Source organism: Alexandromys fortis, unplaced genomic scaffold (assembly GCF_014885135.2).
Source record: "Alexandromys fortis isolate MF-2015 unplaced genomic scaffold, M_Fortis_MF-2015_v1.1 scaffold_291, whole genome shotgun sequence".
NCBI lineage: Eukaryota > Metazoa > Chordata > Mammalia > Rodentia > Cricetidae > Alexandromys > Alexandromys fortis.
The window spans coordinates 417,555-432,600 of NW_026068163.1; the positions used below are offsets into that span (position 1 = coordinate 417,555).

The following is a 15,046-nucleotide window of genomic DNA, read 5'->3' on the forward strand; positions in this document are numbered from 1 at the left end:
TGTGGCCTTGCTCTTTCACAGACTTCTTATATTTAGAAATTACTCATTGAGTCCCACATCCTTGCCAGGTACAGCAGCACATTTACAGCCCCCAGCTATTGCAGAAGCTGATGAAGGAATTATCTCTTGACCCTAGGAGTTTCAGATCAGCCTAAGTAGTGCAGTGAAACCCCCTCTCAAAAAAGAACAAAGGAGGACTAGGAATGTGTCTCAGTGGGTAAAGCACTTGCCATGCAAGCAGGACGACTGTGGTTCAGAGCCCTAGGACTCATCTGAATCCTGGATTGGCTTGGTAGGCTGCCTGAATCCAGCACCAGGGAGGCAAAGACATGATATCCTTGAAGCAGGTTGTTGCATCAGTGAGCTCTGGGTTCAAGTGAGACCCTGACTCAAAATATCTAAGGTGGAGAACTGTTGAGGAAAACACCTGACATCAACCTCTGACTTCCACATCCAGCTGCACATATGTACACATGTACCCACATACATGCACACTCATAACATATGCACATCAAAAGCTCTCAAAAGACTGCTAAATCCATAATCACGAACACCCAAGGTTGTCTTCTGACCTCTAAAGGTATGCTGTTGCATACACACATAGAAACATAGACAAGAAAACAAGTACATACAAGAAAGTAGTACAGTTTGGCAATAATAAATAGTGATATAAACAACTATATTTCCAAACTCACTAGGACTTAGGCCAATCAAGACAGTGATGTGAAGTGGAAGGAGGAGGCACACACTGATTAACATGCTGTCTACACATCAGGGTAGCCAGGGCTATGTAGAGAGCCAGAGTTAAAAAAAAAAATAACAAAAGAAAAGAAAAATATTCAGTTACTGAGAAAAATGATCAGTTTAGTAGGATAAAATCCAAGCAGAAATGATCACATTACATGAAGATAAAACACTGACAGAAAAGGGGGCAGGGTCCAGGAGTTTTATCATGGCAGTTGATGTGGTTTCTTCTGTGGAAATGTGTTGCAGGTGAGAAAGTCTATGAGCTTTCAAAGGGTGGGAGTAGCATGTGTGTCCTCCAGTTGGATGATGACAGCTGCTCTTAGATGGTCCTGTCTTTGGGATGGAAGGAGGTAAGCCCGAAGTCATAGAATTTACTCCCTTAGACTGAGCTCATTTGTACTTTTCAAGCCTAACTGTAGAGCATGGAGGGAGGAGAGTGATGGCCTAAAGGTTTTTATGAGGTTTAGCTATGCTATCAAGTCAGCCAGCTAGGGAGACTGATGAGGACATCTGGGTCTCTGTGAATAAGTTCTAAGTTATCTAGTGAAGTTTGACTGCAGGTCTGGGAACTAACTGGGCCTTAAGGTCTGGACTAATAAACAAAGGAGAGTAGAGGGTCAAGAAATGGCCCCGAGGCTAGGGATATGATGGCTTGCTATGTAAGAATGAGGGCCTAAGTTCAGAACCCTAGCACCCATGTACAAACCTAAGTGTGGTGGCACATGTTGGTACTCCCACTCCTGAGGACTACCTATCCCTAGAGCTCACTGGCCAACAGTCTAGTCCATGTGTGAACTCCAAGCTTATTGAGACATCCTGCTTAAAACAAAAAACGAGGCGAGCTGAGATGACTCAGTGGTTAACAGTACTGGTTGCTCTTCCAGAGGACCTGAGTTGGATACACAACACCCATATGGTGGCTCATAACTACCTGATAGTTCCAATTCCAGGGACTCTGTTGTTATCTTCTAACCTCTGAAAACATCAGGCATATACATGGTACAGACATAAATGTAGGCAAAACATTTATATACATAAAATAAATAAAAAAATAAGTAGCGAGTGATTGAGGAAAATACCCAATGTCTGGCTTCCACAGGCACACAATTCAAGTACACAAACACATATATCACATGAAAAGGACAAGGATTGCTGGGGTGTAAGTCCTGTCTCTCACTACAATAGAGTGGGAACAACTCAGATGTGACAACTCTGATACCTATTGGAGCAACATATGAACAAACCTGTGTTCCCAGTGGCTGGAGGCAACACTGCCGCTGAATACATGTACATTTCTGTGGAAGATCAGAAGAGCCTTCTCCAATGGGAAAAAGCCATGAAAACTTCAGCCTTAGACAGCTTGTCTGAACATTAGCCATAGCTAGCAGACTTGTGGCTGACTCACAACTTAGGACAATATCAGTTCCTCCTCTCTGCTCATCTACAAGGAGGGGTCTGGTAGTAAATGTTCCTGTCACAAGTTACTGTAATGTCTGATGTCATCTTGACAATGGTCAAGTAAGCAGGAAGCATCATTGGCCCAGTCTCATCCCTGAGTGTCCCCACACAGGGAGCCCTGTACAAAGCTGTAAGGCTCAGTGACAAGTATCTTTATGGGCTGTGCTTGTTCTTCCTAAGGTACTCTTCTCCAGACTGTATTTCCACAGAAGTGTCCCACCAATCACATTGCTTGAAAGTTCACCCTTTCCCAGTGTAGAAAAAAGTAAAGCATATGGGCTGGACATGGCTAAGCAGGTAAAAATGCTTGCTGCGTAAGTATGCTAATGAGAGTTTGACCTCTAGCATACAAATGAAAAAACCCAGGTTCAATTCCTAGCCCCCACATGGTGGCTCACAATCACCTATAACTACAGCTTCAGAGGATCTGATGTCCTCTTTTGGTTCACACACAATACACAAGACATACAGACCAAGACCAGAAAGGCAAAACACCCAAACCCATAAAATAAAATAAATTAAAAAATAAAGTCAGATGTGGTGCACATCTGTAATCCTAGCACTCCTACAGTGAGACAAGAGGTTGAGACAGGAGGCTCATCTAGAGACTTACAGATAGGCAGAAACAAGAGACCCTGACCTAAAGGGGTCCTCAGACTTCTACATGTGCACTGTGGTATGCACACTCATTTACACAGACACACACGCACACACGAGTGCGCAAAGTCTAGACTTCTTTGTGACCAGGAACAGAAGTTTCAGTGGAATGGATATGATACAAGGGACTTATTAGACTGACATTATATCTTGACAGCATGACAGGAGGTTGAATATCTTCTAAGCCCATCTTCTGTGGATTAGCAATAGCACAGTCATCTTGACCAAATGCAAAAAAACAGAAAAAAACAAAACAAAACAGAGGATGATATCACACAGATACTTACTTTGCAGTAGTTTCTTCATCATATTTGGTTTTCAGGTCAAATAATTCTGTTCGAGTTTTTTCCAGGGCTAAAAGGCAAGGACAGAAACCATGATATAAGATACCAATCTTGTCTGTTTTCAGACAGGGTCGATGTAGCCCAGGCTATCCTTGCGCTCATTATACAGCCAAAGATAACATTGACCGTCTGACCCACCTGCCTCTACCTACTCAGCATGGAGATTACAGATATGAGCCTGTTTTCCTTCATGATGGGGATCAAATCCAAGGATTTCTGAGTACTGGATAAGCACTCTACTGATGGGGTTTCAAATCCTGGATCTCCCTGGGTACAACTCTCCAGTGAGGAGATTACAGGAGTTAGAACACCAGCTGCTCACAGTAAAAAGGAGAAGTACACGAGGATGGGAGACATACAACGGAGGGAGAAGGAAACTCCCTCACCCCACCTTATCTCTCTGAAGTACCTCCTGCAACAGAGAACCACCGTCCAGTTTGCTGCAGACTTTCAGCTTTTAAATGGCTTTTATCATCAAAAATCATTTCTATACCAACTGCAAATACAGTTGCATATTATGTTAATCAAGTTATGTTGGTCAAGTATATGATGAAGGTCACATATAATTATATTGGAGGTAGAAAGTTCCTATCATCTAGGCGCTTTATCGTCTTAGTGCAACACATGACTTGTGAGCCTACAGTGACTCTGGCATGCTACCAGCTGGGTAAAAGCATGCATATGGTAACTGACCACGACTATAAACAGCTCTGCAACTAGCTTATAAGACTTCAAAAGGTTTAGTGTATGTGTGCTCATATCACTGTGTGCGCATGTGTATGTGTTACAAACTTCAGTCTTCTGACGCCACCCACCTTGCAGTTTTTGGAGCAGGGTCTCCCACTGACCTGGAACTCACCAAGTGGGCAAGATTGGCAGATCAGTGAGCTCAGGGACCAACCTGTCTTCACCTTGCTAGGTCTGGGATTATAAGCATGGTCTACCACACATGGCTTTTTACATGGGCTCTAGAGGTTGAATTCAGATCCTTATGTTTGTGTGCTATGGATCTGAGCAAACGCCTCAGCTCCTATTATACTTTCAATTGTTATTTAATACATACCTCTATTTACTTTATTGTGGGCTGGAGAAATGGTTCAGAGGTTAAGCTCTTGTAGAGGACTCACGCTTGGCTCCCAGCACCCATGCTCACAACTGTCTATAACCCCAAAGGGATCAATGCCTCTGCAGCCATCTGCAACTCATATGTATGTACACATGCACAAACCCACACAGACCCAAAGTTTATTTTAAAAGAGTGTGCTCTGTGGTAGGGGCAGAAACCTCATCTATGGACTGTCAACTTCATTTACTGGCTGAACTGAAGAGCAAGGCATAGTGATGCATGCCTGTTATCTCAGCACTGAGGAGGCAGAAGCAGGAGGGTCATGAGGCCCAGGCTAGCCTGGGTTACATGAAGATATTAATAGCTCCATAAATGGGATGGTTAAGAGTATTTTCTGAGGCCCATCTTTTTCCTTAGTGGTCTAGGATGGAAGTCTCTCCATGTCAGGTCAAGGCAGACCAATCAGTTTTCCTTTTAACACACTCAGAAGTAAGGCGGTTGGTAAAGAACTGAGCATGCTTGCCCCTACATAACACCCAGCCAGCCTCAAGAGGCAACTCTCCCATTCACATCCACACAGTGCCTGTGACCATGCTCCTACATCCTCAGCAACAACGGTATTATCTGCTTTAAAAGACGCTGACAGCATGATAGGCAAAACTATCTTTCACTGGTTTATCTGCAAATCCCTGACTGTTAAAAACTGTCAGCTCTTTCCCTTATGATCCACACTGCTTCTCAAAGCTTCCTGCTACTTCACTTGCTCTTCTGCTGGGCTGTTTCTTCATTTTCCAGAATTTTTAAGTGATATATCATGTGTGTAGACATATGTATATACATACATGCATGTATAAGGTGAAGACTGAACCAAAGCTTTTGCCCATACTAGGCAGGTGTTCTACAATTAACCCACACTTGGAGCCCCTCAATGGAAGATTCTAGGCAGGTGCTCTACCACTGGGCAGGCTCCCAGTCCCTTACTGATGGTATTCTAAGCAAAAGCTCCTTTGCAGAGCTACATCAGTAGCTTGGTGTTTGCAGTTTTTGGACATTTATTCATTTGACTGTTAAACTGGTTGTGACTATTTTTTGTCCCTGTAACATTTGTGTTCTAAGTTGGATCATGATGTCTTCTCATTTTTCTCCCCACATTTAAAGATACCATGCTGCTTCCTTCTCAGAAAAGGAAACAAAAAAAAAGAAAGGCAAACTTTGGTATGACCTTTTTTGGTATCTTTTAGAATTTAAAGGTTCTGCTATAACAGTTCTTAACTTCATTTCGGGTAGAACTAAGTCCCCTCACCCCCATTATTGTTCCAAATGAGATGACAGTTCTTGACAGTTTGGTGATTTAGAAGTGTTTGTTGGAAAGAAGAACAGGAAGGATGGCTGGCGCAGGGAGGGAAAAGGCAGGAGAGCCACCCACGTCCACATTAGCAACTCAATGCAGTGACTAATGCAGTCAGGTAGAGCAACCTGGGATTCAGGCTTCAGTTATGTGGGCTCAAGATTCCTAGCTGTAGGATCCCCAGGAGCAACAAGTAGCAGAGGGGCTAGAAACAGGCTAGGAGACTGCCCATGCTTGCCCAGCCTACTTCCATCTTCCACATGTGTCTTCAAATAGGATGGAGAGCATCGAACCTGTTTGCAAAGTCTGGAGTTTGTGCTCGGCTTCCTCCAGCTTTGAGGTGGTGGACATTTGGGTCTCTTGCAGTTTTCTGGGAAAAGAGAGAGAGAGAAAATGAAGCCAAATTGGTCATCTTGTTTTGACTACTGAGATAGGCTGTGTGCCCTGAGCCCCACTGCTCAGCACTCTTCTCAGGGAGGCCCTGCCTCGCCTCCCAGGACAGCTTGAGTCTCTGCATCTCACCTTTGTGAATGCACATTATACAACGTGGAGTGTGTGCACCCTGCAGGACCTGACATGTGTGGCAATCAGTGTGGAAGGTTCTCCTATATGAAACTTGTTCTGAGATAGCAGATATTAAAAAGAAATCAAATAGCATCATCACACACTCATTGTTTTCCTAAGTCGGGAAGAAGAATGATACATTTACATTCTGCTGATGCAGAAAAGGAATCTGTTGGCATAAAGGATGTCCTAAACAGATGTGACAGCTGTCCTTTCCTCTAAAGTGGAGCACAAATGCTACCACAGTGGGTGGGGGTGGGGGAATTCTGAATATCTGAGAGTAGTTTACTATTCCCATGGTCTCCAAATGCTGTCCCAGTCAAGAGACAACATGCTTTCCTCTGTGTCTGCAGCGAAAGAAAAAAAAAAAAATCTAAAAACAAGTTCATCATTTTTATATCCTATGAATTTAATATATGCTCAACACAATAAACTGGGGGTACAAAATAGGAGAAATGATGGCTTAAAAAATAAAGAGTCAAATTTCTGTCACCTCTAGAAAAGCTTTGCCAATACTTCCCATGTGTGTCTATTATAAAATGGGAGGACCCTTAGCCAGGCGGTGGTGGTGCACGCCTTTAATGCTACCACTCAGGAGGCAGAGGCAGTGGATCTCTGTGAGTTCGAGGTCAACCTGGTCTACCTAGTGAGTTCCAGGGCATGCTCGAAGCTACAGAGAAACCCTGTCTCAGAAGACAAAAAAAAAAAAAAAAAAAAAAAAAAAAAAAAGGGGGGGGGGGACTCATTATAAATTATAAAACTGCAGAGAACCAGAGTTCATTTTCCAGTGCCCACATCAGGTGGCTACCAAGTGCATGTGATTAATTCCAGGTTTTTTTTCTGGCCTCTTCCAGCCCTTGCAGGTACCTGGACACACACTGAAACATATTCATACATATACACATAATTAAAAACAAGTCTTAAGAAAATCCCACTTTAAAAATTATATGATCATGTATGTGTGTGTGCCCATGTGTCCATGTGTGCAAGCTAGAGGCCAATGCTTGTATCTTCTTCAACTGTCTCTTGACTTATTTTTGAGACAGTGTTCCTCACTGAACCCTGATCTCAATCCAGTTGCCTTAGCAATCAATCCACCTGTTTCACACCCCAGTTCTGGAAATACAGTTGTGTTGCAGTACCTGGCTTTTTTATATGGGTACTGAAAATTTGAACTCAGGCCCTCAAGCTTTTGTAGCAAGAATTTACCAACTGAGCCACCTCTCCGGGCCCCAAGGCCTTTTGTTTGTTTGTTTTGTTTTGTTTGTTTTTGTTTTGTATTTTGAGGCAGAGTCTCTCACCTAGGCCTTGGCTGTTCTGGAACTCACTATGTAAACCAGACTAGCCTCCAAATCGCAAAGATCCATCTGCCTCTGCCTCTCAAATGCTGGGATTGAAGACGGTACCCCCAATTAAAAAAAAAATACCAAACACTACAAGAGGATAAAAAGTACAGTCTTTCTTAATTCTTTTACTCCTCAAAGTTCCCTTGTCCCTTTCTACAATGCAACAGTATAGTAAGTAACTACAGGCACACAAACTACATAAAAGGCATGTGAATTAATACACAATCCACTAACACAACAGACTGACAAGTCTTATGCTACTGAACAACGTAGCATACAGTAACATGTAACAGTATGTATGAACTAAATTAAAATGTAACAAAGATATATAGTGCAATATAAGTTCCTTTCCCCCACTTACTTTTATGGAGGGGAGGGTTGAGAAGGGACTCCCTTTAGCTAAGGCTGGCCTTCAACTCTAGAACTCTCTGCTTCAGCCTCTTGTGTACTGGATCATGAGACATGAAACTACCCTTTCTTTTACTTGTGTGCTTAGCAGTCTGCCTTTCTCTTCATCACCAGTTTGTTCTGCTTCAGCATATATTGCTACCCCTCATTCTCAGTGGCAAACAGAACCAAAATGCCACAGATACCTAAGACAGTTTAGTTTCTTTCTGCTAAAATTTCGTCAATTTATGTTTTTGGCTAACTTGGAGAGTTGGAAAAAATTTTAACAGAGTAATTTCAATGGTCACAAGCTTTATGTAATTGTTTTTGCTTTTGGATAGATATTGAGAACTTCCCAATTAAAATCCTCTAATTTAAACTCCTGCCAATGTGTTTTTGTAAACCCTGCCAACACTGGATAAAATCAAACTCAATATTTATTGCTGTCTCTTTGTATGCTCAACTATCGACTCTGCCCACTTTTAGAAGGTTGTTACTAGTTTTGTTTGTTTGTTTGTTTGTTTATTGCGATTGGGTCTCAGGTAGCCAAGGCTGGTCATGAACTCCCAATCTTTTTGCCTACACCTCCTCAGTGATGGGATTACTGGCATGTACCATCATGTATGGCAAATAGAACTGATCATTTCTTTCCATTAATCTGTAAGAGCTCTGAGTATATGCAGAAGAGCTTGGGGTTGGTGGCCAAGAGCTCTTGCTACTCTTTTTAAAAAGACCGGGGTTTGGTTCTCATCACCCATATGAGGCAGCTCATCACTGTCTTAACTCCAGCTCTAGGGGATCTGATGCCCATTTCTGGCCTTCACAGGCACTGCATGCATAAGGTGCACATAGATTCATACAGGCACACACACAAATGAAAGAATATATATGCACATGCACTCTCCTGTACCAATTCACATACAGATACACATAGTTAAAAATCAATAAATAAAAGTTCACCCATTATCTTATGCAGTATAAATATATTTTCTCTCTTTGATATCTTTAAAACCTTACTGTTATTGGTTTTTTAAATTTTGTTTTAAATATTGGATGGTTATATTGGTATACTTTTTCAGATATTATTATAAAGAATTTTTTAACTTCAAAAATATTTAAAAATATGTATCAAAGTTCTCTTTTGATATATAATGAATTAATTACTATTTGCTGGGATTACAGACATAGTCACTATGCGTGGCTCCACATGATTTTTTCTGCATGTAAAGAAAGGTAATAAAGGCAAAGTTTTGTTTTCATTTCTTTCCCTAAACATTATTTTCTTTTAATATAATCAATCCCTTTACCTAATTTGAATTCACCTGAACAGTACCACATTCCCATATCAGTTTATTTCCACACTTTCATAGTATATGAGGCTGAAGGGATGCATGCTATCAATTACACTATACACAACCTCTCTCTCTCTTTCCTCCCTCCCTCCCTCCCTCCCTCCCTCCCTCCCTCCCTCCCTCCTTCCTTCCTTCCTTCCTTCCTTCCTTTCTTTTTTGAGAATGGGTCTCATGCAGCTCAGGCTGGCCTCAAACTCATTATGGAACTTGAGGATAATCTTGAATTCCTGATTTTTTTACCTCTTCAGTGCTGGGAGTAAAATTGATGTCAACATACTTGAGTAAGTGGTGCTAGGGATGGAATCTGGAACACTCTGCCAGTGAATGTATGGAACTTTAAATCCTGTGGTTTTCACTCTTATCTTGCTGTATTGTTTGCTCAGGCTGTTGTGAATTTTATTGAATTATAGTTTCCATGACTAAGAAGAGTTATGGTTAGAGATGGCCCATATTCCTGTATCCAGTTTTCATGGTAGGAAGTGAGGGGTTTAGAGTGCTGTATTTTCCTGCACAATCAAGCATTGCCCATGCTTTTTTGTATGCTTATTTTTTGATAAATCATCTCATACTGTAGCTCAACCATACTTGAAATTCATGCTATAGCCCAGGTTGGCCTCTAACTTGTGGGTGAATCTCCTATCTCTACCTCTACACTGCTGGTTATAAGCATGTACCACCATACTGGCCATTTTCCTTCTTTAAAAAATTATTTTAATTATTATTCTGAAGTATGTTGTCCATGTGGAGGTCAGAGGACAACTTTCTGGACTTGGTTCTCTTTCCACTTTTTTTGCGGGGGAGGGGGGAGACAGGGTCTCTGGCCTAAAACTCATTATGTAGACCAGGCTGGCCTCAAATTCACATAAATCTGCCTACATCTGTCTCCTGAAAGCTGAGATTAAAGGCATGTGCCACCATGCCTGATCCTATTTTCCTTATATTTGTTCATTTTTACTTGTTTTTATTTAGATCAGGGTCTAACTATGTAACCATCACTGATCTGGAACTGGTCATAGACCAGGCTGGCCCCAAACTCAGAGGTCTGAGATCTGAATGCCTCTGCTCCCCAGGTTCTGGGACTAAAGGCATGCACCACCACACTTAGCTTTTCCTTCTTTGTAAATGGAGCCAATGAAGTCAGCATCACAGTATCCCTGAAGCTTCTGAGACATGGGAGGTGTCCTAGTTAGATTTAATTGTCCACTTGACACAGCCTAGAGTCATCTGAGAGGAAAACCTTGATTGTGAAATTGCCTAGATCAGATAGACTGGTAGGCATTTTAGAGGTGTGGAGTGTCTTAATTATTAATTAACGTGAGAGGGCCCAGTCTGCTAAGGGTGGTACCATCCTTGGGCAGGTACTTCTGGAATGTGTAAGAAAGAAGTATTCCTCTATTGTTTCTGCTCCCTGTTCCTGCCCTGACTTCAAACAATGATGAATTGTGACCTAAAAGACAGAAGAAACACATTCCTCTTCAAGTTGCTTTTGGTCATATTTTATCATAGCAACAGAAATGTAACCAGAATAAGTTTTTTTTTTTTGTTTTTCTTTCTTTTCTTCTCCTTCCTTTCTCTCTCCTCCCTCCTTCCTTCCTTCCTTCCCTCCCTCCCTCCCTCCCTCCCTCCCTCCTTCCTTCCTTCCTTAAATATTGGTGTTGGAGACTGAGCAAGGGCATCATGCAGTTAAGCATGAGCTTTATGAAGGAGCCTCAGCTTAGCTTTGATACCTGACATCTTTTTCTTTTGGTTTTCCAAGACAAGGTTTCTCTATATAATAGTCCTGGCTGTCCTGGAACTTACTCAGTAGACCAAGCTGCCTCGAACTCGCAGAGATCTGCCTGCCTATCTTGAGAGTCAAGCCCTAGGATTAAAGGCGTGCACCACCACTGCCTGGGACATCTTTTATTTTTGCTTTATTTTGTTTTTGTAGACAAGGTCTTGCTATGTAGCCCCATGACATGTAGGTGTGTATGTCTTTCATGTCTTTAATTCTAGCACTCGCAGGCAGGCAGACTTCTGGGAGTTTGAGGCCATTCTGGTCTATCTATTGAGTTCCAGGCTAGCCAAGGTTACACAGTAGGACTTTGTCTCAAAACAAAAAGGAACACATGATTCTCGTACCTGAGACTCATGAATATTGGAATCATGTGTGTGCCACTGTGCCTGGCTCCTGTGATCTTTTTGAGGTCACCCCATAGAACTCTGGTGAATTAACCACGAAATCAATGTTCAAAAGTAGAATAAAACACCATGCTGGGGCTGGGGATATGGCTAAATGGGTCAATTGTTTGCCACACAAGTTTGAGGACCTGACCAATTGATCTCCAGATTCAGTGAGAGACCTGTCTCAAAGAAAAAAGTGGAGAGTAAAGGAGGAAGACACCACACCTTACACTAACCTTTGGCCTCCACAATCACTCACACCTCACACCCCTAGTGAGTAAACCTAGCCACTTACTTGAAACTATAAATCTAATTAGTGCCTCCTGTTAAAATGTATGTGCATTTCCTCATGCTAGTGCTAAAATTTAACATCTTAATTTAACTAAAGAGTTTTTAAAAATCTGACTAACACAGTTGGAACTAACAAGCTCAAGAGTTCCCATAGCTTTTACAAAAAAAAAATCTTATTTTCATTAAATTGTTCCATTAGTGGAAAACTACTCATTTATGGAGGAAGTCTGGAATAAAATATGCCATTCGAAAGCTATAACTGTCATTAGTCAGGTGCAGCATGGGTACATTTTACTGATCTGGGCCGAGGGTCCCTCATCCAAAACGTGTGGACCACAACTGTGACAGACTTTTATTTAGAGATTTTTAAATTCTGGAGTATTTATATAGATGGCACTGGGTGAAAGTGTCAAGTCTAGAGTGCTCTAAAAAGCCTGAACTTTTTGTTCCTTCTGGTGCTGGGATGGAAACCACAATCCTGCACATGCTAGGCATGGATTCTGAGTGATCTCAGTCCTGGGCATACTTAACTTTTTCAGTATTTACATGTCAAGAATATTTCAAAATTTTTGGATTAGAGATCTCAATTCCTTGCTTTATGAGGTACTGGTACAACAGAAAGAAGCAAAGCAAAACAAAACAAAAGATATTTTTTACGCGACACATAAATATCAGATTCAATGAAGGTAGATGAAGTTCAGGCTTTCTGCAGAGGGCACATGTTGGCAGAACCTGTCCTCTGTTGCCTCAGTTCAAGTACAGCTGTCATTTGTCAACTTGTGTTCAACTTATACAAGCCTTGTTCTCACTCTGCAGGTTTGAGAAACACTTGTGTTCCTGCTGCTGTCGTCATGGCCACCAGGAGAAAAGTGACACATTGCACTCAAGGGATTTTACAACGAAGAAGCAAGGATCGCTGTCATTTCTTCAACAAACCTTTCCAGCAGTGTTGAGGATGGAACCCAAGGCCTCACTCACAGTGGGGACTACAGGCAGGTGCTCTACCACTGAGAGACATCTAAGCCCTTCAAACAAAACTTTGCTTAGGAGCTTTGAGACTTTAGTCGACAACCTGGGCTGATTTCACATATGCATTTTTCAAACTGTCATGTGACATCAGGGTTAAAGGTGAAGTGTTTATTGGTGCTGTAGTGGTGATGGGAGCAGTGAGGCTGCACTCACCTCTCCTTCTCTGCAAAATCATTTTGCAACTTCTGTTCCTTCTCCAGAGCAATGGTCTCGGCCTGGCTCTTCAGAGTCTGCTCGTATTCTCGGATTTTCTCCTTAAGTGCTTTTATCGTAACCTCTGCAGAATGAAAGACCGAAAAACCAACGGTAAGGGAAGCGGTTCCTTATAGCTGGGTGAACCAGGCTTTTGTAACCTGCCGGGATCACTGTATTTTAAACTTGAGCTTGTCCACGTTGACACAAAATCAATGGTTATGAGTCCCTTTGGGGACCTTTTACTCCCTCAATGTGAAATTGAACTTGTAGTATTCAAGTTGGAGAGGATCAATGGGTTTTGCCAGGAAGGACTGTGGTGGTCCCTCCAGCACACTTAGAAAAGGGGGAAATCGATGGTAAAACATATATTGTCTTACTGATGCATCCTTAAGTTGGTCCTCTCTACAGAGGGCAGACTAATAAAGTTTTGGTGTAGGTTTAAAGACTTTACTACAGAGGAAAGGGTGCAAACATTTGGAAGTAGAGTCAGACAGCCCTCATCAGGCACCAAGGCAGCTTTGTTATTGTTTCTCATGAAACAGAAAATGCCAGGCACTGTGGCTGAATGCCATTTACTGTACTGGGGAAGGGAGAAACCACCACAGAATTTGGTTGTTGGTGTCTACTTGAGTTTATTTGCACTCTCAGCATCTAGTACAGGTATTTGAGGTAATAAATGGAAAAGCAGAAACTGACAGACCAGACAGGGTTTGTAGCCCTAGCTCTCCATAGTGCCACCTGTCAGGCAGTATATATTTCGTGTGTTCCCATGAACACTCTCTGAAAACAAAATGGAATGGAATGATGTTAGCATTTTGGGGGAGGCTGAGGTATTACTAGCTGAAGACTACTCTGAACGTCATAGTAAGTTTGAGGATAGACTTAAATGCAAGGTGAGTTTGGAAGCCAGCATGGGCTACATGGTGAGTTTGAAGGCAGTCTGAGCTACAGAATGAAGTTGAGGGTTAGCCAAGGCTGTTGACAGGGAATCTGATATCAGACTGGGTTATACACTGAGTTTGAGGCCAGCCTGAGATACATGGTAACTTTGAGGTTAAGCTGGGCTAGGTAAAATCACTGTCTCTAAGGTGGCAAAAAAGGCATGCCACTGGAGCTAAGAGTAAAAAGAACTAGATTTTCTCTAGGTATGTGTAACAAAGCAGGTGTGCACATAATTATCTGTCACCCAGGCATTGGGCATTTCAAAAGAAACAAATTTTACTGGCAACTGCTGCAGAAGGTTGCTGGGGGAGAAAAAAGTCTTGAAGAATCCCAGTTTCGCACACCTAACAATTCCCTTCCACGCAGGACAATGCTGTCTCTTGTGGTCCCAAAGGCTATCATATTCTCAGTAGAACCAGACTCAACTGCAGATATTTGCTGCACCCCACCATGAATTCAAGTTCCAGGCAGTGTGTGATCAAGGGTCCCTAAGAGAAACCAGGGGCCAGCTGTCCTCACTCTCCAGGCCTGTCTGTCCTTGGAGTTCTTCCTATGTCATTCCAGCCTCTTTATGGATCTTCCCACAGACAGTGCCCCATCCCAAGTCTGTCTCCAACATTCTCTAAGGGAAAAAGAATGCTCTTCACAATCCTAGTCATTGAGCTTTTGATTAGTTATCTAAAGCTCACTAAATAGCAGGGATGCAGAGGAGCCTGGCAGGTTGATGCCCCTCCCTTCCACCGAGGTCTTCATCTGTATCTCTAAAACAAAACCATGAAGACACATAGACACAAAAGAAACTTAGGAGTTGCTTTATAAATCTTGTGACTGCTGTTGAATAGCTTTTTTTTTTTTTTCTTCAACACAAGGAAGCCAGGAGTTTCTGGGGCATTTTGTATTATTTTTTTTTTAATCAATGGAGAATTGAACTTAGGGCCTTGAGGCTGGTTAAACACTGAACCATACCCCCAATCCCTCACTGGAAGATTTTCAACTATTAGCTATATACCCTCAGCTCTCTTTTTGCTTTTACTAAATTGCTCAGAGCAGCCTTAAACTCAACCTATAGCTTAGGCAGACTCTGAACTTTGGATTCTCTGACCTTGGCCTCCAAAGTAGCTGGATTTGCAGCTTACACCAGGCTAGGACATGGTTCT

The 15,046-nt window shown here is 42.2% G+C and overlaps 1 protein-coding gene across 16 annotated transcripts in view; it reads right to left on the reverse strand.

The window, feature by feature from the left end:
* Cux1 (cut like homeobox 1) overlaps positions 1-15,046 on the reverse strand; it is a 348,081-nt gene that overhangs the window by 119,722 nt on the left and 213,313 nt on the right. For all 16 annotated transcript variants that reach the window (XM_050127936.1, XM_050127935.1, XM_050127934.1 and 13 more), the window contains 3 exons: positions 12,906-13,029; positions 5,914-5,990; positions 3,150-3,216 (listed from right to left, as the gene is read on the reverse strand). In XM_050127936.1, the coding sequence (XP_049983893.1) occupies positions 3,150-3,216; positions 5,914-5,990; positions 12,906-13,029 (268 nt within the window). The remainder of the gene's footprint in view (positions 1-3,149; positions 3,217-5,913; positions 5,991-12,905; positions 13,030-15,046) is intronic.